This window comes from Oryzias melastigma, linkage group LG20 (genome assembly GCF_002922805.2).
Source record: "Oryzias melastigma strain HK-1 linkage group LG20, ASM292280v2, whole genome shotgun sequence".
NCBI lineage: Eukaryota > Metazoa > Chordata > Actinopteri > Beloniformes > Adrianichthyidae > Oryzias > Oryzias melastigma.
Genome location: NC_050531.1, coordinates 9,554,224 through 9,577,758, shown reverse-complemented (window position 1 = coordinate 9,577,758; position 23,535 = coordinate 9,554,224). Strand labels below are relative to the sequence as shown.

Below are 23,535 nucleotides of genomic sequence, written 5' to 3'. Positions count from 1 at the left end.
TTTTTTTAAGTGAGGCGTTATTTGCTGCCGCACTTCCTCTGTTGAAAACACATTTGCACACTGCTGCTTGCAGACAATCCGCAACCCAACTGGTTCCTAATATGTGACCCCTAATGACAGAAATCAAGATGATGTGGAACAAAAAATCAAGTAAGTAGTGCTATAAATTGGATGCTTATAATATAAAATTGAGTCTAAAGCTACATAGAACTAGACATATGTTTTCTGCAAAAGAAAAGAAAATATGTTTTTTGTGTGTGTAATTTAAGTCTTTGTATTTGATTGGTTTAACAAAAATACATTGATTATAATTTCGTATTATTTTAACAGTTAAAAAAAGCATTAATTAAATGTAGTTTACTGTGCTGAGCAATGAGGAACTATATGGAGAAAACGGCACATTGCTTGAAAGGCCGTTGCAAATTGGGGCAACATTTAAAATAAACAATGCCAAGAATTTGTCTATTTTTTACATAAAGTAAATATATATATATTGATTGCTATGGATGAAATAGATTTTTATTTGGTACATTTGATTCTTAGTTCTCTAAATTAATTGTTGAAGTTGTGACTTATATTATTGTTATTTTATTGGTGGTGATTTATTTGTTACACCTTTTTCACTTTACAATTTAAAACTGAGTAATTTTCAGTTTATTAAGTTTAATTTTTTTGCCAATTATATAAACAAAGAACTGCTACTTTTTCTTTCTTACAGCAAAAAAGTGCCAAAATTAAATCTTTCTGTTTAATCTTTAAATTTAAATGTGCCTAATCTGAGTTATTTGTGCCTATGTGGACCTATGATAATTTAGAGATCAATCAAATATTTATAGTTTCTTATAACATTGAATTAACGCCACATCCAATGGTAAATGTAAACTTGATTTAAATAAAAATGTATCTGAACACATAGTGTGTAAAATATAATTTCAGCTCTTGACCTCAGCCTAGTATTACTTTATGTGATGATTATACATGAAAATTAAACAAATAAAAAATGATGTTCCCACTTCTGTCCTAGCTTCTCTCTTGCTGTGTCTTCTTGGAGTTCTTTGCACTGTTGGGGCAGAGAGTGACACATGTGTACCAAGTAATCAGGTAAGAGCAGCAATAGAAAAAAAAAAAATAGAATAATTAAAATTTAGGTTTTATTGTTCTTGTCTAAAAGCACACAAACTAACAGTTGAATTTCTTCTTTCAGATGGAATGTTTTAACACATCCGACTTTCAGGATTCTTCTGATATTGTCAGCATCAGGTTGTTAGATGGTAAGAAGCTGAACATCGACGTGAATGGCCTCTCTGGTTCTCCCGTCTGCAGCTGGATTAGAGGAAATCGAACAATCATGACATCGTAGGTAAACTCTGTATGGGATGCGTCTTTTTGTATTTATAATATAAACCGAATTTCGTCCAAATTATTTTAGGGACACGAGTCACCTCATGATCACGCAACCGCTTAGTAAAACAGATTCAGACCAGTACACTCTGACTTGTTCTGATCACAATACGACCATTTTCTCAAAGACTGTGGTCCTTCATGTTCTGCAAAGTGAGTATCAATTTTTATAATTCAATTGTTTTTAGTCTTAGGTTACTAAATTTAAAACAATAATAACTAAGATCTTTTGCATATCTCATAGGACGACCCACCAAACCACAGTTGCTGCTGACAGACGTAGAAAACCCTTCAAGATCTGCTTATTTTATGTGCATTTCTGAGGATATTCCCAAGCCAACAATTGAATGGTCGACGTAAGATGTCCGACACTTATACATCCTACAAACAGCTGTAGCAATGCCGCGCAATTTCCTGAAATTTCCTTTTACTTTAAACAGAAACGAGAAAGGGATGGATATTTCCGATGAAAAGGCAAAGAGCAAGGTGTCAACTACTCGCTACGAGGACAAAGGAGTGACGTGTTGTGCCACCAACACAGAAGGACAAGAATGCACACAATTATATGACTATGGTAAATAAATAAATGAATAAAACACTTGCTTAAAACACATCTACGGTGATATTGCAAAACCTGATTTTATGAAAGCCGATATGCAAAGTTAAAAGGATTAACTGTTGACAGTGAATGTGGGAAAATGATGGTAAACTGAACATTTTGTGTCTTTTAGACTTTAATGAGAAGGAAACTGATTCTAATGTGACCTTGAGCCCCGGAGACAGTTTACTGCTTCGCTGCAAAATTGAAGATTCAAACCAATATGCTACTTGGAAGAAAGACGGGGAAGAACTGGACCTGGGCTCATTAAGATGCAGAGATAAGCAAATCAAAGAGGTGACCAAACTCACTTTGCAGAGGAAGCAAATCAACTTTTTGAATATTCCTTAGGTGGCAATAAAAATATAATTCTATAAGTAATTCTTTTTTATATTCCCAGGTGTGCCTTTTAACTGATAATCATGTTTGGCGGAGGTCCTACCTGTCCATCCCTAAAGTTAGTGAGAAGCACAGTGGCACCTACACCTGCAGCTTGAACAACAAGGACAAATCTTTTCACGTCCAGGTTCAGGGTTAGTAGAGCATCACATCGGGTCAAATGACACTTGGTGAACTTCAAATGCTTTGACTGGTTTCTGTTTCTCCTCAGCTGAAGGTTTCGTCTCCGCTCAGCTGGATGAACGTTTGAACGTGTTAGCTGAGAAAAAGGCTGGCGTTTGTTTGGAAGCAAAACTTTCCTACCGCCCTGCACTCCAGCTTTGCCATTGGGAGGATCCTGATGGGAAGGTTACTAAATGCACAGAGACTTGGGTAACAAAGCACAGGTAATATAGGAACAATATCTAGCTTTAAAAACAAAGCTGGAAAGAAGCAATAAATATAAAACTGGTTTTCAGGACCGTGAAATTTTGTGAACTCAAAACATCAGGAATCTACAAGTTATTTCTTGAAGCTGCAGGAAAAAAGGAAACAAAGGAGATCACAGTTTGTCTTGCAGGTGTGTACATTTTTATCATTATTAGAGCTTGTTTAGTTTTTAAAATTAAAATGCTGCAGTTTCGTAATCAGATTTTCTTACAGACAAACCAGAATTCAAGTTTGAAAAAGGTTATAATTCCCTTACCTATGAGGTTGAGAGTGTCGCACCAGTAAACTTCACATGGACATCCTGCAAATCTTCTAATGACAGGTATTTGTCTCTGAAGTCTCCAAGGTCACTGCAGAATTGGTGATTAAAACTGCCTGTTTGTGTCAACCCAGCTGTAAAACAAACTCATCCTGGGAGGTGGTTGCAGACGGCTATGAAGAACATCCTGATGAATTGTGTGTCAAAAATGTTAAGAGCTCATTGAACGAAGACAAGGTGGCAGGATCGCTTGTAAAGTTTTGTGTGAAAAGCTCACTTGGATTTTGGTGTGAACAAACATATGTGATGCAGACAGCAGCTTCTCCTCAAGCGTCGACAGGTAACACAGTCGAAGCTGCAGAACAGCTTCCCCGTAAATCAGAGGTAATCACTGCTGTTTGTACTTTTAGGTTTTCTTCATTCCGATTATGGCTCCACTATGCCGTTAAAAGTTTGTATCTTCATTCTGCTCCTGGCTTTTGCCTTTGTTGTAATTGCGCTCTTCTACTTTGTCCAAAAGAAGGTTTGTTTCACACATTGCTGCATTTTCTGTCAGCTACACGGAGAAGCTTTAAATTAACTTTGGTTTGTTCCAACAGAAACCAAAGTACCAGCCTCAGCTTCAGATGATCCAGATGGTCGGGCCCAACGACAACGATTATATCTACATCAACTTTAAGGACTTTGAGTATGACAAGAAATGGGAGTTTCCCAGGGAGAATCTTGAACTTGGTATGAACCAAGACAGAAACCTATAATAAAACAGACTCAGTAATAAAAATAAATAAATAAATAAATAAATAAAAGAAAATAAATATATCAGAAACGCCTCAGAAATTAGTATTCAAAATATTATTAATGAAAAAAAAATCTATATTTTTTTTAGGTATTTTTTATATTTTTATTATTTTTTGGTGTTATTGTCGCTCAAGGATTACAGCTGAAAATTAGTTTTGCAGCTAACACTGGAACATTTTCTCAATGAAATATGAATCAAAAATTTAACTTGACTCAACTCAAATTACCGAACTAACTTCTCTCTTATTTTATTGCTAATTGTATTTCAATGATCCAAGGTAATACTTATAGATATTTAAATTATTGCAAAGCCTATTTTAGTGAGTTTTAAGATGTATTATAATCATTAATCAATGATTTAGGTGAGTTAGCAGCATTACATAAAACATCACATGAAATGCTGCTGTACATGAAAACCCATTTGTCTTTTCACTGCATTAAATGTCTTCAATAATAAATTCTTTATTCTAGAGTTGGACAAGCATTGTGAAGAAAAGTAAAAAATAAATAAAAAAATAATAAAAACAGTTTAATAATCAATTTTGTTTAAGAATTTACAGTTATTTTGGAAATAAATTATAAGACATGACATTTGTAAAGTGCTCAGGGTGCATAAGACAAAAATAAACTGCTAACCTCTGATCTAAATTATGCACATCCCGGAAGTTTCAAGCAAATTTCCTCTTAAAAACTGTTTTAAATATCAGCGCCCACACAGTAAACTATTTATGAAAAGGGAAACATTCCTGTTTTTGATTTAGTAAAAGTTTCAAATGTCGCCTCTGCAGAAAGAAATTATAGAAAAATCAGATTACATGAGCTGTACGTGTAGCTGTATTTTTTTAGATTAAATCCCACTTTGAATGTTTGTGTCCTCCTAAGGTAAAGAACTGGGCTCTGGAGCTTTTGGCATGGTCCTCCAGGCTACAGCGTATGGCATCAACAAGCCGGGAGTGTCTCAGCAGGTTGCTGTGAAGATGCTGAAAGGTCAGAGGTTGTTTCAAGACTGACGAGCAAACAGTCACCGTTTCATTTACTAATGTTGTTTATCACCTCTCAGAAAAACACCAGTCGGTTGAAAAGGAAGCGCTCATGTCCGAGCTGAAGATGCTGACTCACATCGGCCACCATGCCAACATCGTAAACCTCCTCGGGGCATGCACTGATTTAGGTATGTTTGCTAAGTCTGAAGTGATTATGTGTGCTATATGATAATGCAAAAAATGTATAATTTGTTTTTACTTTTAGGACCCATTTACCTGATCTTCCAATACTGCTGCCATGGAGACCTGCTGAACTATCTTAAGAAAAACAGTGACCGCTACTACAAGTGTGTGACCGATGCCTTTAGCAAGGACCGTTTCAGGAGCATTTACAACAACATTCAGCAGAAGAAAACTTCAAGGTGGGAAAAAAAAAGTCTAATTCAAGCAGCAAAAACAACAACACAATGTAGCAAAAATGTCTAAACAGCAGAATTTATTTGTTTGCATGCAGATTTTAAACACAATTTACATTTGAAAAAAGCTGTAATCAACCAAATTAGAGTAGATTAATATTTAGAAAGAATATATATATGAGTAATAATTTGATTTCAATGCATTTATTCTCTATAAATTAGGCAATAATGCATTTTAATATAGCTTTTGTTTTGGTATAAAGACTACAGATATAGATAATAGATCCAATAAATGCAGCAATGAAGTGAAAAGTACAAAAAATGTAAAAAAAAAAAAAAAATCTAAAATATTCGGAAAAAGCTAAAGAGTCAGGAAAATTATTCTAGGGGAAATAAAGGAAACTTTTCATGATTTATAAGGAATTTTGTCTCGTCAGTGAACCTGTCACAACCACGGACAACTACATGCCCATGCACAGCGTCACCACTGGGGGGCAGGAGAACATTGCCCTTCTCACTCTCAGTTCTTGTGAAATGGACACAGATGAAGGTGGGACAATGAGAGAAGAAAAAAAATACATAATGAAATTTGTTTGAAAACATAAATTTTTCATTTTTGCATTTTCAGACCCTGAAATCTTTGAGAGTCCTGACGATCAGATGGAGGACCTGCAGGCCCTCACCTTTGATGACCTGCTGTCTTTTGCTTTACAAGTGGCCAAGGGCATGGAGTTCCTCTCCTCCAAGAATGTAGGGGGCACATCTTATTTCCTGATAAAGATTTAGACATCCCATAATACAAAGATGAACTGAGGTTTACCTTTAAACAATTATCATATTTAGATGATTAATATAAGTCCCAGAAAGAGTATAAACTAATAATTTTTATCTCTTCTTTTTTGGCCTAACGTGGAGAACTGCTTTTTCTTAGCACTTCTTGCTTTGATTGAAATGTGTTTTTAGGCTGAGTTTTGTGACATTTGCTGCTTTTTTTTCTGCAGTGCATCCACCGCGACCTGGCAGCTCGAAATGTGTTATTGTCAAAAGGAAGAATGGCTAAGATTGGTGACTTTGGCCTTGCCCGAGACATCGACAACGACTCCAACTATGTTGTGAGAGGAAACGTGAGTGACATGATAAGATCCGTGCAGCATTTTACTTCCTATTTTACCTCCTTGTGGGAGTTATTTTATTTTTTTGATTTTTACAATAATGGCTGCCTCTCAGGTGCGTTTGCCAGTGAAGTGGATGGCGCCAGAGAGCATCTTTCAGGGCATGTACACCACGAAGAGTGACGTCTGGGCTTATGGCATTCTGCTTTGGGAGATCTTCTCACTTGGTACTTTCACAGAACAGTTCTCTCGTAAACCAAATGCTTACTGTAAACTTCTACATTTATATCATGTGAACATAAAGTAACACATATGATCATCTTGTTCAGAACCACTGTGGTTTTGATCTGTCCGTCTTGTTTGGCCCTTAAGGCTCTGAAAGTCAATTATAGGTTGTTACCTCAAGTTTTTCAATGGCTTATAATGCAGTTAAGCCAATAAAAATTGTTCCATTTGGCCCACGGGCCAGACTTTGGACATGCCTGCTTTAACCTTAAATTTCTGTTCTCAGGTGTTACTCCGTACCCCAGCATGAAGGTGGATCACACGTTCTATGCAATGATCGAGAGAGGATTCAAGATGGACTGTCCGTACCACGCCAGCGAGTCGGTGTAGGTGTTTTTATCATAGATTTGAGTGGCATTAAAAAAAATGAACATATTTGGGATTCACAGTCCAGCTAAAAATGATTCACACCCCTAAAATTATCTCTCTTTAATTAACTTAATTTTCACTTAGACAAGCCTTTACTGGCTATTACACCAATCAGGTGCTTCCTGTAATGTTTTAATCAGCCTTTTGGATAACCCTTCACACTACTGCCTAAGTATGTAGGGGCCCAAGTCTGGGTCTATGTCCAAATTCCTACTCTCCACATAGTGCACCATATGTTGTATTTGCCATTTTGTAATGTTGTTCAAATCTGTGAATGATTTGATTTTTTTAATATATATAAAAACAACCATTAAGTGAGTTATAGACTAAATCTAAAAAGTTGCAGGTATTGCTTATTATATATTATAAACCTCTACAGTTCTTTGAAAAGTCATATTTTGTAAATTAGTGAACTTTTAATATGCAAAGCTATCTCTAAAATATTTCCTACCCTAAAATAATATAAAAGTTGGATCTTTGGGCTCGTTGTCTCCAGGTATAAAATGATGTGCCAGTGCTGGGACCTTGAACCTTCCAATCGTCCGTCTTTCTCCAAGGTGGTGTCCTTCATTGACGACCAGCTGATGAACAGAGAAGAGAAGGTATATTCCCCTAAAGCGAAAGCAGTTTTTATTTCTTAAACTCCTCTTGAGTTTTGAGATCTTCATATGCAGAACATGACCAAAAATAAATGCAGTCTGTCAATAAAACTATCCCTGAATGAGACCTTCTTTTGCAGCTCTACCAGAACATGCACAACCAGATGGACAGCGACTATCAGAACGCAGAGACGATTTTGGATATTTCTGTTTTGATGCAATTAAAAAACAAAACGGAGTCTGCTAATGATTACACCCAAGCCCACACAACTGAGAAACGCCAAACAGAGCCTGAGGCAGCTGATGAGGAGCTTCTGAAGCCTTTTGGTTCAGAGTGATCAGATCTATACCATAATGACGCTCAGCATTTTATACGCAAGATATATAACTTATACTCCTATCATTACAAACTTGACAGTATTAAAATTGTACTTTGTTTTTTTACTTTTTGGATTATTTTTTTATTATGAAAAAATATTGTCACATATGCTCTTCTTTTTCAATATTTTTTTGAATGCTTAGAGAGCATTTACAAACAATTTGGTGAAATCTTTACTCTATATTCTTATAACAAAAAACTCCAGTGGTTAACAAATAAACATTTCCACAAATTTATCCATAGAAAAAAATGATTATTTTTCAGTGAGATTGTATTTTTCCTTTTTAAAGACCTGGTGAAGACAAATTATTCATTCTATGCATGAATCCATATTATTCAAGTTTTTAAAACATTGCACTTAAAACATGTCTTTTTATTTGTCATCACTAAAGCATAAGTTTCTGGTGATGATTTTTCAGTATCAGTCTATTGTAGCAAACTATAATATATATATTACCTTTTATTATTGTCTTTTATCGCAAATGTTTATATTTTAATCACATCTTGACGAATATATGGAGGTAATTACTTCAAGCCAAAGATTTTGTTTTTTACTATGTACTTTCTACATATTTTATAAGCTTTTAATGTTTTTTAAAAGTGCTTCAAACAGCCAATTGCAATAAAGGTCATTTATATTTGCATGACCCTGGTTTTGTTGATGTGGTTAATCATTTGGTCATTTACTTTTCAACGTATGAGGATAAACTATTCAATTATAAACCTTTTTTTTTAAATAGTGGCTACTTTTATCAAAAATTTTTTTTCTTTTTTACTTTACTGTATTGTGTTGCCTTTTTAAATCAGCCCCAATTTTTTTATTTGATTTCCAAGAGAGTGAAGTTTGATTGACATAAAGGGGTTAAAGTGAAGCACCAAGTAAAACACACTGGTGTAAGACCGTAAGAACTTAGAGGGGAATATTTTAAAACCAAACTGTAGAGATAAGGAGGTGTCGTACCTGCCAATGGCTTAAAACTAAAAACAAGAATTTTGATAAAAATCAAGTACTGCACTGGCAGCCAAAGAAACCAAGATCAGTGTTATGTGGTCATTTTTTCCCCACAAACAAATCACATCTGAAAAAAACAGGACCTCGTCACAGCATTTACTTGGAGGTTGAGTTTCAGGGCAGCATCAAGTTTCACGTCCAAGCTTGTGACCACAGAGAGAGGAGATCAGCATCATGATCCTTTCGACCACTGGGGTAAAAACACCATTACCTCAGTTTTGTTTTCATTGAGGCCATGAAAGTTAGCCGGCATCCACAACTTGACTGGTTGGTAGTTTTTGGATAGATAGATTGAAGCTATGTAGTGAGGTCAGATTTCTGATAAACTCTTTTCCCATTCTTTACGAGTATGGAATTTCTCCATGGAGATTTTTTCCTACCAGAGATCACCTTCATCTTATAGGAGCAAAACTATCCATGATATTCGACATATTGGCATTAAAGCTATCGACAAGTTCATTGACTGAATCCCCTGAGAGGTGAGGTGTCAGACAGAAAGTCTGGTTGAACATCTCCCTAGTATTTTTAGTTATTTACCGTTTTGTGATCTCTTCCCTCAAATCATTTGTGTGTACTGGAACTGTGTTCTGAAAACAAACACAGCAGTGATCAGACCTAAATCACATACAGTAATTTTGGAAATGTTCAGGGCTTTGGAAATCAATAAATCAAGAATATTCTCTCTGCTGTGTGTGCTCTACACTGGGTTCATACCAACATCTTATTTCTTAGTTATTTCTACAACATGGAATAATAAAATTATGATTTAAGCAATTCTTGATTGTGAAATGGTGATTGTGGATAACAATGTATAGGATTTATGGGTAAAAAGAGGAAAAATTGTCAGTTTCTGAATATTGATTGTTTAGTTTAGATTGTGAATTATTTGAGTTACTGGAAAAATACATAAAAGAATAGGCTTAAATACGTTTTGCTTCTGCCTATCTTGTTTTGAAACATGTATTTATTGAATTTGGTTTTGGACTTTTCATTTATAAAAGAAGATTGCATTGATTTTTTTAAGTCCTTTTTGTTGCATTTTATATGTTTGAAATAAATCAAATCAAAATTTAAAAAACTATTTTGTACATTTGTAATCATTGTTTATGGTTTGTCTCTTTTTTTTAGGCTTTTTTCTCTCTCTCAAAAATGTCTAACTACATTATATTACACACACACACACACACACACACATGCACATATATATATATATATATATTATAATGAAAATGTAAATATACTTATCATATATTGAAATAGCTGAGGGTTTTTTCTGTTTTTGTTCTTTTTGCTTCATATGTTAGCATTTTGGTAAAAATACTAACATATCTTATAACTATATCAGTATATTCTCTGACTGTTAAGCCCAATAAAAGGTCAAATATGCCAAACCATGTGTACTGCATCATAGCCACATGTTTGATGTTTGCAGCGAAAAAAAAGTGAAAATCAGCTGAGTATTCAGCGAGTTATCACTCTTCGTGGCGCCTGTCAAACAGATTACATCAAGTGGAGTGGGCGACCGGTCCAAGATGGCGGCCCCGTGGCTCGTCAGCGCCAATAGAGAGTAGCGGTCGATGCGGCATCTACTCCCTATTATATCTATGGTCCCATCTGGGTCGCCAAATATGTTGTGGAAAAAAAATAGCTGAATAAAAGTAAAAAGTCAGCTTATTCAAAGGGTCTTTATTCATGAATAAAGTCAGAAATTCTTCCAGCGTAGCCACTCAGATTTTGTCGAAGCCCCAAATCTTTGCGTGTAGATATTTATACCCACGCGTACGTGACCAGAATCACAGCCCTCATGACAACAACAACCGTTCTTTGGCAATCGTACCGGAGGGTCGACTCGCTGCCCGTAGAAGATCCAATAGCGCATGTTTTTACTATCTTAACTTTCCTGGAAGCCTTTGTTAAAAAAACATTTACTTTAGAATATTGGCTGGAAAAAGAGGCGGAGAAATGTCGAGGTGGCAGATTTCCCAACATAACAAAGGGAACCTTAGGTAGATCATTTTCTTGGATTACGTAGTCGAAAACATCATCAACTCTGGAGTTCACTTTTGGGTTATAGTTCCACTGGGAACTCCAGGCTGAAATGGAGATTCCTAACAATTATAAACATTCATGAAGTTGGAAGACAGCTAAACTTGGACCCTTTCTCTCTCAGCTTCAGAACCGATAACCAAGACCTCAGTTTTGTCTTGGTTGAGCTGCAAGAAGTTTTCTCCCATCCACTTTTTAACATGTAAAATACAGTTTAAAAGGCTGTCCATAGGTCCCATGTCATCAGAAGACAAACTATAAAACACCTTACTTTAAAGCGTGAAAATATGCATTTGAAAAACAAAACCTGTTTATTTTTCCTAAAACACACTAAATATCTGAAAACATTGATGTAAACATTTTGGATTTAGAAATGGCACCCCATACAGAACAAAAGACTGTCCCTGTGTCAGCATAGGCCTACTTTATGATGCAGATGAGGAGTGTTCATTTTGGCCCTTTTGGTCCTCCATATCACTGTGTCTCTCTGTGCCTTAAAACCAGGCCTCTCTTAATAAACACTTAATAAACTTAATAAGCTTAATAAACACTTGCACTTTTCGGCCGCTTCGCCGTGGGGAGAAAAAAGGGAGCACAGACACCGCCCACCAGGTTCTGTTTATCAGAAGTGTAATGTGAGCTGCAGTGGTGTGTCTACAGCTGGATCCAGAAAGGCATTAGGGAGGGTCACAATGTCAATCTTTGTTCACTAAAGCTTAAAACAAATGCACAAAAATACATGATTTTAGTCTATTCTGCAACAGGCCCCGCACGCCTTTATTAATGAACAAAAAATTCTGCCCTGAATATGTAAGTGAGACAAATTTTTAAAACGTGAGTGAAGTTCAAATCAAAATACTGTTAATGGGTCAGTTCCCAACTTAATACAGGGAAGATTAGATAGAGAACATGAGACAAATCATTTCTTGGAAGAACTGGTCAAAATAAGTTCACTTTTGAGTTATGAACTCAAATGTTCTGAGTAACTTTTCTCCACAAGAGTTATTGAAGGTCATTAAGAAATCAAAAATCAAAATAATATATGATGGACTAGAAACTTCCCTTGCATATCTATGGTTATGTGATTTCTGTTTGCCCCACTTTGCTCAGATCTACAGTTTTTCCTGTTTACTGCTGCAATTGTCCCCTCTGTTCAATTGTAGTATGTAAAAACTCTGTTCTATAATTTCAAGCCATGTTTTGTTTTGTAGTGTGTAGTTGTGCAATAAAGCAAAAAAAAAAAATGTCAAGTCCACTTAATAAATCCTGGAATTCTGAAACCAGATGGTTCACATCATGAAATGGCCAGCACTCACAAGGGGCGAAAGGCGGTGCTTCCGAAATCGAGTCTTTTTACTTCCGGGTATGTAAGGAGTACACTCAAAAAATGAATCTTTCATAAATAATTTGGTTTTTTTGTGTGTTCTTAAGGTAATATAAGATCATTTTTATAGATAAAAGAAAGAAAGAAAGAAAAAAGAAAATCATGGTTTGGCCCGTTTGGGTTCTGGCTGGGATACGGAGCTCCACCTCCAGCTCCACCACACCCGCACAGCCTTTATATAGTCTCACACAACAGATAAACGATGAGATCAGTCTCCTCATCCTGACCGGATCTGGGATATTTCTGTGAGTCTCTTGTGCCGAAGGTGGATCTAACTCCATGCATGTTTGAGCTCTGAAACCTTTGGCAATATAACACCTTCTTCTTTAAAATCAGAAAAGTTGTTTTTGACTACTTTATTTGATCTAATCACTTCAAGAAGACTTTGTAAGTCTGCTTTTTCTCTTTGCCAAAGTGACCCACATTAAGAAAAGAATACCAAACTGCTCTGTAGATGGTGCTGACCATAAGCACAAAAGCTCAACATATGTCTTGTAAAAACGTTTTTTCCTAGAGGACATAAAGGCATTACTTTATTGAACTTTTTATATGGGGATTTTTGCCAAAATAAAAATATATATAATAAAATGGATTCTATCCTTCAAGCCTCTTTGTTGCTGTGTCTTCTTGGAGATCTTTGCACAGTTGGGGCAGAAATTAACACCTGTGTGCCAAGTAATCAGGTAAGAGCAGCAGTAAACAAATAATACAAACAAGTTTTTTTGTTCTTGTCTAAAAGCACACAAACTAACAGTTGAATTTCTTCTTTCAGATGGAATGTTTTAACGCATCCGACTTTCAGGATTCTTCTGATATTGTCAGCATCAGGTTGTTAGATGGTAAGAAGCTGAACATCGACGTGAATGGACTCTCTGGTTCTCCTGTCTGCAGCTGGATTAGAGGAAATCGAACGATCGTGACATCGTAAGTAAACTCTGTATGGGATGAGTCTTTTTGTATTTATAATATGAACCGAATTTCGTCCAAATTATTTTAGGAACACGAGTCACCTCATGATCACGCAACCGCTCAGTAAAACAGATTCAGACCAGTACACTCTGACTTGTTCTGATCACAATACGACCATTTTCTCAAAGACTGTGGTCCTCCATGTTCTGCAAAGTGAGTATCAATTTTTATAATTCAATTGTTTTTAGTCTTAGGTTACTAAATTTAAAACAATAATAACTAAGATCTTTGGCATATCTCATAGGACGACCCACCAAACCACGGTTGCTGCTGACAGACGTAGAAAACGCTTTGAGATCTGCTTATTTTATGTGCATTTCTGAGGATATTCCCAAGCCAACAATTGAATGGTCGACGTAAGATGTCCGACACTTATACATCCTGCAAACAGCTGTAGCAATGTCGCGCAATTTCCTAAAATTTCCTTTTATTTATAACAGAAACGAGAAAGGGATGGATATTTCCGATGAAAAGGCAAAGAGCAAGGTGTCAACTACTCGCTATGAGGACAAAGGAGTGACGTGTTGTGCCACCAACACAGAAGGACAAGAATGCACACAATTATATGACTATGGTAAATAAATAAATGAATAAAACACTTGCTTAAAACACATCTACGGTAATATTGCTAAACCTAACTTTCTGAAAGCCGATATGCAAAGTTAAAAGGATTAACTGTTGACAGTGAATGTAGGAAAATGATGGTAAACTGGGCATTTTGTGTCTTTTAGACTTTAATGAGAAGGAAACTGATTCTAATGTGACCTTGAGCCCCGGAGAGAGTTTACTGCTTCGCTGCAAAATTGATCATTTAAACCAATATGCTACTTGGAAGAAAGACGGGGAAGAACTGGACCTGGGCTCATTAAGATGCCAAGATAAGCAAATCAAAGAGGTGACCAAACTCTATTCACTTTGCAGAGGAAGCAAATCAACTTTTTGAATATTCCTTAGGTGGCAATAAAAATATAATTCTATAAGTAATTCTTATTTATATTCCCAGATGTGCCTTTTAGCTAATAGGCATGTTTGGCGGAGGTCCTACCTGTCCATCCCTAAAGTTAGTGAGAAGCACAGTGGCACCTACACCTGCAGCTTGAACAACAAGGACAAATCTTTTCACATCCAGGTTCAGGGTTAGTAGAGCATCACATTGGGTCAAATGACGCTTGGTGAACTTCAAATGCTTTGACTGGTTTCTGTTTCTCCTCAGCTGAAGGTTTCGTCTCCGCTCAGCTGGACGAACGCTTGAACGTGTTAGCTGAGAAAAAGGCTGGCGTTTGTTTGGAAGCAAAACTTTCCTACCGCCCTGCACTCCAGCTTTGCTACTGGGAGGATCCTGATGGGAAGGTTACTAAATGCACAGAGACTTGGCCAGCAAAGCACAGGTAATTCATATTCAAAAATACCGTTTTTTAGATAATACAAAATATCAGTAAAAATACAGTTGTGCACATAAGTTTACATATCCTGGAAGAAATTATTAATTCTGGAATGACCAAAAAAAAATCCACTCTTGTATAGTGGTTGGGTTAAGCCATTTCTTGTTAAACAGCAGTGTTTACACTTTTTAAATCATAAAGACAGCAAAAACTTCCCAGCGTACACAAAGCTTGACTTTACCTACTCCAGTTCTTAATCCCTTGTATTGAGTCTTTTGCATCAATGCTTGAAGTCTCTTGTGGTCGTTGTAGATGACCCTCTTTTATTTTTGCTAGAGGTAAACAGCTCATTCTTCTTAGCAGAAACCTTACGTTCCTTTAAATTCTTGGGCTGTCTTGTTTGAACTGCCAGTTTGAGAGTGGCTCAATAAAATTGAGGTCAGAAGACTGAGACGCCAACTCCAGAACCTTCACCTTATCCTGTTGTAACCAATGGCAGGTGGAATTTTGAAATGTCCAAGTGCGCCCCATGGCCAGCCTTTGGATTTGAAGACTGAAAGTTTTCCTCTAGTATCTTCCGATAAAGTGCTGCATTCGTCTTGCTGTAGGTTCTGTCCAAGTTTCCGTTTTCTGGTAATTTGTAGCTCACACATCCCGAAACCATAAGTGATCCGTCTCCATGTTTCACAGTAGGAACAGTGTTATTTTCATTATAGGCCTTACTGACTCGTCTCCAAATGGAACATTTATGTTTGTGGTCGTAAAGTTCAATTTTGGTCTCATCACTCCAAATTACCTTGGTTCAGAAGTTTGGAGGCTTTTATCTGGCAGTTTAGTGTGTTTTAAGCAAGTTATTTGTGGCATTTGACAAAAAAAAGCTTTCTTTTGGCGACCTGGCAAACAGCCCATTTTTCTTCCATTTATCCACCGTATTTCAGAGAGTCCTGGATCACAGCTAAAGTTATTTGTGGGTTTTTCTTTGGGTCCCTAACAATTTTTCTGGCAGAACGTTTTGTGACCGTAGTTTGGTTTTAACAGAATCCCTCACTTTCCACTTCTTGATCAAAGTTTGAACACTGCTGGCATTCTCAGCTCCTTGGAAATCCTCTTATATCCTACAGATCAGTTACCTTTTCCCATAGGTCTTTTGAAATTGTCAGTAATGTCAATGCAGTACTGGACAAAGGATGCAAGGGAATGTTTATAGGTCAGTAACTCCAAGGCTTTTAGTGCACACAAATTGATTTCAGGCAAAGGAGTGACAGTTGAGGATGGTTAAAGTTATCAGGATATGTAAACTTTTGAACAGGGTAATTAGGGTAGTTTCTGATGTCAAAGTGATTAAAAAAGAGTAAACAGATTTTTTGAAAATAAGTGGCTTCAATGAGTGGGGGAAAAAAGTTTTGAGTTGTTTATATTTCATGAAAAATTGCAAAGAATATATATTATTTATTCTAGAAAATGTTAATTTATGAGCGCAACTGCACATGGAGAGTGTCTGACAAATATAAAAATGCTTTTCAGGACTGTGAAATTTTGTGAACTCAAAACATCAGGAATCTACAAGTTATTTCTTGAAGCTGCAGGAAAAAAGGAAACAAAGGAGATCACAGTTTGTTTTGCAGGTATGTACATTTTTATCATTATTAGAGCTTGTTTAGATTATTTTTAATTAAAATGCTGCAGTTTCGTAATCAGATTTTCTTACAGACAAACCAGAATTCAAGCTTGACCAAGGTCCTAATTCCCTTACTTATGAGGTTGAGAGTGTCACACCAGTAAACTTCACATGGACATCCTGCAAATCTTCTAATGACAGGTATTTGTCTCTGAAGTCTCCAAGGTCACTGCAGAATTGGTGATTAAAACTGCTTGTTTGTGTCAATCCAGCTGTGAAACAAACTTATCCTGGGAGGTGGTTGCAGACGGCTATGAAGAACACCCTGATGAATTGTGTGTCAAAAAAGTAAAGAGCTCATTGAACGGAAGCGAGGCAGCAGGATTCTATGTTAAGTTTTGCGTGAAAAACTCTCTTGGGGTCTGGTGTGACCAAACGTTTGGGTTGAACACGACAGCTTCCCCACAAGTATCTGCAGGTAATAAAGGTTTGAAGTCCCTTTAAAGCTGGCAGAAATAAACAAAGCTGTTTGTCCTTTTAGGATTTCTCCATCCTGATTCCAGCCCCTCTACACCATTAATAGTTGGTATTGTCGTGCCATTGGCTCTAGTCTTTATAGTAGTGATGGGGCTCTTCTACTTTTTCCGAAAGGTTTGTTTCACACATTGACACATTTTCAGTCAGACACATGAAAGAACATTAAATCAAATCCTCTTTGGTTCCAATAGAAACGGCAGTACCAGCTTTAGATGATCCAGACGGTTGGGCCCAACGGGAAATCAAGGAAGAACTTTGAGCTCACCAACCAGGAATACATTTCAGGAATCAGACCCTTGACGACCAAAAAGAGCTCCTTGGAGATGAAAATATATCAAAAGGTCTTCCTTGTGGTAAAACCTGCAAAAGCTTGAGTCTATATTTTTTAAAAACTTTGCCAGTGGTCTTTTAGTTATGATGATGCAGTTTTTAGCCAAAATCAAAAAGCCTGTGACGTTTTTTAAGACATATTTTCTGCAGATTGGCAGGAGTTCATCAGAAATTCACATCTGAGTTGTGGGTGGGATTGTTGGAGTGGAAGTAACCCACCACTGATATCCCATCATTCCTTTGTTTACAGTGTTGCCGTTACCTTATAGCCCCTCAGAACCCTAAACTAACATTGGAACAAAAACGGCGAGCAATATCAGTACTATCAAGCTGTTCAGTTTTAAGACAGATGCAAGCTTGGACGAGGAAAACAAAGACGTTCATGAATCTATTTGTATTCAAGTGGATCCATCTGAATGGAGTGGAGCACGGAGACCTTGGCCCACCTATTTCAGTTGCATCACCACTAAGAGCTTTCTCAAAAAGTACATTTTTATCAGCTCCTGCTCTTTCAGGATTTGAACAAAGAAATACTCAGAAACACTGTTAAAAACTTAAATATGTCCTTCATAGTGAGAAAAATGCTATAAAAACATGTTAAAAACACCAATAACACAATTTTCATTACAGGGGTCTCTAACCACTTCCCAAACTTTTCCTTGATAAGCAAAATGTAAAAAACAGGGATTTTTGCTAAAAGACTTAAAATTTGTATCAAGGCAAAACTGAATATCTTCACACTGGATAAGGTGGGAGGCACATTTTTTAAGTTTCACTTTCCTTCATAAATAAACATTTCAAATGACTTTTGTCTTATATTTAGTTGTGCTGACTGTGACTAAAACTGACATGTTATCATAAGTTTCCTTCACAAATCTCATCAGGAAGAAAATGAAACTGCTTGTGACCTTTGTCCTTTAGGGGGAATTATTGGACCAACTCTGATAAAATCGTGTGTTTGGTGTTTTTCACATGTTCTTGTAAAATTTGATGATGGAGGACACATTTAAAGAAAACTAAGCTCAACGTACATTTTTGAGACTTTTATTTAAGTTGTTGTGAGCAGACACAAAAGTGCAGTTTGAAAAAGCTTGTTAGCGTGACGCAGCTCCCTGCTCTGCTCCTTTCTGACGCAGACAAATGGATTCATGTACGTCTTCGTTTTTCTCGTCCGAGCTGGTATTTGGATCAAAACTGTAAGTCTGAGAAGCTCCAATGTTGCTCGCCATTTTTGCTGCACTGGTAATGTTAGGTTGGTGTTGTGAGGGGCTGTAAGCTAGCAAAAGAGAGGAAATAGATGGATGACTGGAAACAGAAAAACTCAATTTTCTGGGGAACCAAAAAGAAACACTAACTTGAGCGAAATCTAAAAAAGATTCTCAAAAACAACGATTCTCTCTAAAAATGACATACAGTTCAATTTAGATTGAAAAGGTTAAAGAAAACATGACAAATTATCACTTGTATTAAAAGACCTGGGTCTCAGCTATAAAAGAAAAACTTCAGGCAGAAAACTGAGTGCAGACGTTCTCTGAAACTGACAAAGTAAAAATGAAGAAGGAACTGAATACATTTTTTGTGAATAAAAAGAAGAAAATGTTAAGTTGATACAGAAATGTTTTTGGAAAACTATTTTTCTTCATTATTAAATGACACTTCTTGTCCTTAAAGTTTAAACAAACTAAAAAGTTGCAACCAATAATTTGTTTTCTTCTTTCTTTTTATTGTAATGTCCAAATTTATTCAGTTTGGACTTTGTCATCATCTGACAGCTGCATCTGAAATATTGATATGTTAAACTTAAAATAACGATTCCCATTTTCCTTTTTTTTTTTTTTTTAAAGAAACTGTTTCCTTGAAATGTGCCACGCATACATGTTGGTTTGATATGTAAACATGTTTAGTATATTGAAAATAAACGTGTTTTTCATGTGCAACTCCAACTTGTGTACCACTGTTTATGTTCTCATGTAAAAGCCCCAATGATTTGTGCGCAATTTACGCACGTGGAAGCAACACATCCACGTTTTTGGACCAAGAAGACCCCTTTCACTGATTGCTGCTGCCTATAGTTTAATTGTCAAATGACTGACAGCTGATTTTACTTAGAAAACATTAACCAGAGCTGGACACGTGGGGTCTTGTTTTGTGTGTCCACCAGTGCGTTTACCTCTGTTGTCCAAAGTTCATCCAATCGTCCGAGCGCCTGACTACAGGCTTTACACAAAAATATGGACATAGCTGCTGTAAATCTTCTTCCTTATGAAGATTTTGTTAATATTTTCGGAAACGTGGTGGAAAAATGTCCCATAATTCCTGCTGCTGTGTGGTCCAGGCGTCCTTTCGTGAGCGTAAAAGCTTTTGAAGCAGCTATTAATGAGTTCATTGATGCTCTCCCTGAATCAGGTGAGACTTTTAAAACGTTTTTGGAACTTTTTTATCTTTTTTCCTGCAGCACTTTTGCCAAATGTGCATATTTGCACAGTTCATCGTCAAATAGAGTGATAACAATGTGTCCAGGTAAAGAGGGGATCCTCAGATGCCATCCGGACCTTGCTGGAAGGGATCTCAAAAGCGGCACTTTGACCAGAGAGTCTCAGGAGGAGCAGGCTGGAGCCGGCATGGACGCGCTGAGCTCCTCGGAAGCTGCGCGCATGGCGCGCCTGAACGAGGAGTACAAGAAGCGCTTTGGGTTCCCTTTTGTCATTTGCGCGCGGATAAACGACAAGGCGGCCATCCTGCAGCAGCTGTCCGCGCGCTGCCAGAACGAGCTCGCTGTAGAAAGGGCGCGCGGTATCGAGGAGGTGAAGAAGATCTGCCACCTGCGCATCAACACCTTGCTGCTTTCTGACGGAACGTTCAAGTTATGAACTGAAAGAGACGCGCGCACCTCTGTGCCAAACCCCAATACTGCTGTCAGACGTGTTGTATTCTTTATTTCAAATATATAAGTTGAGTTTTTAATGAAATATCAATATGTTAAACGTAATATAGAACAATAAAGCTGATTCACATTTGAGAAATACTTTACTTTTTCTCCAAGAGACTTCAATTCTGAAAGCTTTTTGGAGAAACATCTTCAACAATAAAATATAAACCAAATCCAGCTTAGATGGAATCAGCCTGGATGAACGAGAATCTACAAACATTTGAGAAATTGCTCACTTATATTTTAACAAAATATAAAGATTCAGATTTGACTGGAAAATGCACACGCTTTGTTTGCAGGTGAAACCCTGCTGCGCGTAAAGAGCGGCTTGTGGTCTCCAGATGCCCCCTGGTGTCGCAAGTAACTTAAAACATGTGAACATGATGGAGAGGTGGAAGTAGTCCAGAAATGACAAGCTCCAACAGAAACTTTGGTCCAGAAAAAAAATGTAACTCGAGATGTTTGAGGTTCTCTGAAGGTCCCAGTCTTCAGAATAAGTGGTCTATGCTGGTTCCCTTGTTCCAGGAACAGAGAGAGTGCAACCGTGAAGCGGGGAAACCGGGGGTGTGGACGTGTTGTGAGATCCGTTCGTGGAGGAGACTCCACCTGCAGTCTCTCCCTGATCTCCAGAGGTGATGGACGAGTCTTGATCCGGATCACCTCCCCTCGCCCTCCTCCGGTCCTCCTCCTTCTTCCACTTCATGCGCCGGTTCTGAAACCAGATCTTGATGTGGCGCTCGGTGAGGCTCAGGGTCAGCGCCAGCTCGACGCGCCGCGGCCTGGAGATGTAGCGGTTGAACAGAAACTCCTTCTCCAGCTCCAGGAGCTGTGCGCGCGTGTACGCAGTCCTGGTGCGCTTGTTTTCTTCTGTTTCCGCCATCACGTATGGCCCTTAAACCGAATGGAGACACAGGGTTATTAAAACAACAAACATGTGAGTCAAACCCAGCAAAAGCAACCTCACATGGCTTCTTTGGAAGTGTCATGTAACCTATATTCCAAAAAAATAAGAACGTTTTACGCACTAAAATGGCATATAGTTAAAAATAAACCAGGCTTGGTATGTTTTAGCCCAACTTTGAGGTTGGGAATAACTTTTTTCTGGATTATGTTATCTCATATAAAAAACTCAGAAAAAACATAATTTTGGTTCAAATGAAACCACTATAACCTCAAAATTAAGTATTGCTCCAAAATAAAACCCCAACATTTAACACTATCATATGAATGCATCTGTTTGGAAATAACTCACCATCATTTAGTTTTTTATGTTTTTTTATTTTTAGTTTATCAATTTAAATCCATAAAACATTAAAAAGCTTATTTAAATTTCATATAAATGTAAATATATATTTTACTGGAGATGGAAGACTTCAAAAGGTAAAAGAGATAAAAATTTTGTTCATTTTTTCTGACTTTCCCGTGTTAAAGGAAATTCTCTTTGCCTCTATTACGGGACATAATTATTGTCAATAATAATATGGACAATAAATCTGTCGTACATATATTCTTATCAGTTATATAGCATTATTTATGTCTTTTTCCTGTTAAGAATTAATCCAGTCACAACAATCAAACACCATAAGTCCTAAAGTAGACTCATTTTCCTGTGCGTCACATTCTCACCCTGTGATAGTTAATGAAAAAAATAAACATAATTTCTACTTAATTACATTTTTATTTTGAATGCTAGTTGTAGAAATGCAAGAATATTCACAATATATCTTATTCTTTGCCATTTATCATTTATCTTTGAAAAGGGGGCGAGAACTTAAAAAGTCCTCATAAAGCTATTAAATCCTCATAGATCATTGTAAAATGTTTCACTTAAATATGCTAAAAATATTGCTACTCACGAATTACTAAACTAATGCACACATTTATTTGTTTAAAATGTATAACAGTGCTGAAACCTGTTCGGTCTGGGGTTGATGGAGAGAATAATTGCATCTTGCTTTGCTCGACTAAGGATGAGGCCAAACGTTAAAAAACACTTAAAAAAAACTAACGACCTGATAACAGAAAGCGTTCACCTTCCTGGCCTTTTACAGGCGGACAAGGGTAAACTGAAACGCCCAGAATTTCATTGATGTGGCCAAAATGTCCAGATAAAGCACCAAACATGGCATCTTTAAGGAATTTATTCACCAACTTGCATAAAGGAAGCCTTTACCTGCCCACTGTCCCTTCCAGGTGTGTGAGTGAGATTTGGTGGTTTTCATCCAGGGGAAAGGCAGCTGATACGCGCTCTGCTCCACCGTGTCTCCATATCCCAGAGCTTGGAGCGGCGGCTGCTGCAGTTCCTGCTGGTGGTGGAGCTGAGGCACACCTGGATCCTCCCGCATGCTGGGTAGACCATAAACCGGGGCCGCGTCCGGTAAGCTGGCCTGCTCCAAGGCTCCCAGAGTCGGCGGAGTGTAGACGGAGTGGGCCTGGCGGCTCATGTAGAGGCACGGTGGTGGGCTGTACTCATCGCACTGCGGCCTCTGGTAAGCGCAGGGGTCTTTGAACACCTGAGAGGGGTAGTACTGATCTTCCCGATTCATGGCTGGAGGACACCCGAAGCTGCGGGGCAGTCAGCGCACCTGCGCGTCCTGTGTGGACCTTACCTGCTTGTGGCGCAACTGCGAGGCCCCGACTGCTCCACGCAGGTGTGTCGCTCTGTCACCATGTGACTCTGCGGCGCCCAGGTCATTGGTTTCATTATTTGCTCAGGACGGCAGAGCAAGGCGCCGAGTTTCTAGGATATTCTCCAGCTTGTGGGTTTTTCGTCGCTCGGTAAATTAAACAGGACGACTGTCAGCGCATAAATCAATGCCACTCTGTAAATAACGTTTACCTGGCTCCCACCTGCGCGAGCCCCGACTCTTATGAACAAGTTTAACTCTGCCTCCTTATGAAAAGCCAAAATGATCACAACTCTTCATTCATAGTTTCAATCGATATTTTATTCGGATATGTCTGTTTGCGCCTGATAAATCGATGCGAACATTGCTTGACCTCTCAGATAAGAGGCAGTCGTCTTGGAAACTCGATGTTTTCCATTGCATTTATTTTATTATTTTTACTCTGTCCTTTTCTGTTGTCTAAAAACCTATCCATTACACTTTCAGAAATGCATCATTTAACTCAAATTTGCGCGCCGCGCGAAGGGCCCTTAGCGACAACAAACAGCTGCCCTCTCTCCATGTTTGCTGGCCATTAGCCCCTGCCGGTCGTGAGTGTCCGCCCCATTAAACAACCGCTCTCCTAGTGTGTCAATTAAGTTGGAGAGCGTGACCGAACTCAATTAAACGACGTG

At 37.7% G+C, this 23,535-nt stretch overlaps 4 protein-coding genes across 5 annotated transcripts; 3 read left to right on the top strand and 1 right to left on the bottom strand.

Moving 5' to 3' along the window:
- Window positions 1–548: 548 nt before the first annotated feature.
- On the top strand, window positions 549–8,087 carry flt3 (fms related receptor tyrosine kinase 3). Its single transcript, XM_024280441.2, has 23 exons — window positions 549–1,101; window positions 1,205–1,356; window positions 1,430–1,554; window positions 1,646–1,757; window positions 1,842–1,975; window positions 2,133–2,296; window positions 2,400–2,532; window positions 2,610–2,784; window positions 2,857–2,957; window positions 3,041–3,149; window positions 3,221–3,426; window positions 3,497–3,609; window positions 3,686–3,818; window positions 4,767–4,871; window positions 4,945–5,055; window positions 5,133–5,289; window positions 5,721–5,833; window positions 5,912–6,033; window positions 6,285–6,407; window positions 6,511–6,622; window positions 6,907–7,006; window positions 7,546–7,651; window positions 7,789–8,087. Exons 1-23 carry the CDS (start codon window positions 979–981, stop codon window positions 7,984–7,986), a joined length of 3,027 nt encoding a protein of 1,008 aa, XP_024136209.2. The 5' UTR covers window positions 549–978; the 3' UTR covers window positions 7,987–8,087.
- Window positions 8,088–11,641: 3,554 nt separating this feature from the next.
- On the top strand, window positions 11,642–19,311 carry LOC112151601 (receptor-type tyrosine-protein kinase FLT3). 2 transcript variants are annotated; one of them, XM_024280612.2, is made up of 14 exons: window positions 11,645–12,714; window positions 13,076–13,152; window positions 13,242–13,393; window positions 13,467–13,591; window positions 13,683–13,794; window positions 13,879–14,012; window positions 14,170–14,333; window positions 14,442–14,574; window positions 14,652–14,826; window positions 16,345–16,445; window positions 16,531–16,639; window positions 16,711–16,916; window positions 16,980–17,089; window positions 17,167–19,311. In XM_024280612.2, the coding sequence occupies exons 3-14, from the start codon at window positions 13,242–13,244 to the stop codon at window positions 17,185–17,187; spliced, it is 1,542 nt and encodes a 513-aa protein (XP_024136380.2). In that variant the 5' UTR covers window positions 11,645–12,714; window positions 13,076–13,152; the 3' UTR covers window positions 17,188–19,311. The 2 variants fall into 2 exon arrangements, with proteins under 2 accessions (XP_036073317.1, XP_024136380.2); XM_036217424.1 differs by having other exon boundaries at window positions 11,642–13,152.
- Window positions 19,312–19,444: 133 nt separating this feature from the next.
- Window positions 19,445–20,328, top strand: urad (ureidoimidazoline (2-oxo-4-hydroxy-4-carboxy-5-) decarboxylase). Its single transcript, XM_024280443.2, has 2 exons — window positions 19,445–19,711; window positions 19,826–20,328. Exons 1-2 carry the CDS (start codon window positions 19,537–19,539, stop codon window positions 20,173–20,175), a joined length of 525 nt encoding a protein of 174 aa, XP_024136211.1. The 5' UTR covers window positions 19,445–19,536; the 3' UTR covers window positions 20,176–20,328.
- Window positions 20,329–20,473: 145 nt separating this feature from the next.
- Window positions 20,474–23,084, bottom strand: pdx1 (pancreatic and duodenal homeobox 1). The gene is made up of 2 exons (XM_024280442.2): window positions 22,408–23,084; window positions 20,474–21,125 (listed from the first exon to the last, which is right to left on the bottom strand). The coding sequence occupies exons 1-2, from the start codon at window positions 22,778–22,780 to the stop codon at window positions 20,737–20,739; spliced, it is 762 nt and encodes a 253-aa protein (XP_024136210.1). The 5' UTR covers window positions 22,781–23,084; the 3' UTR covers window positions 20,474–20,736.
- Between the last annotated feature and the right edge of the window lie 451 nt (window positions 23,085–23,535).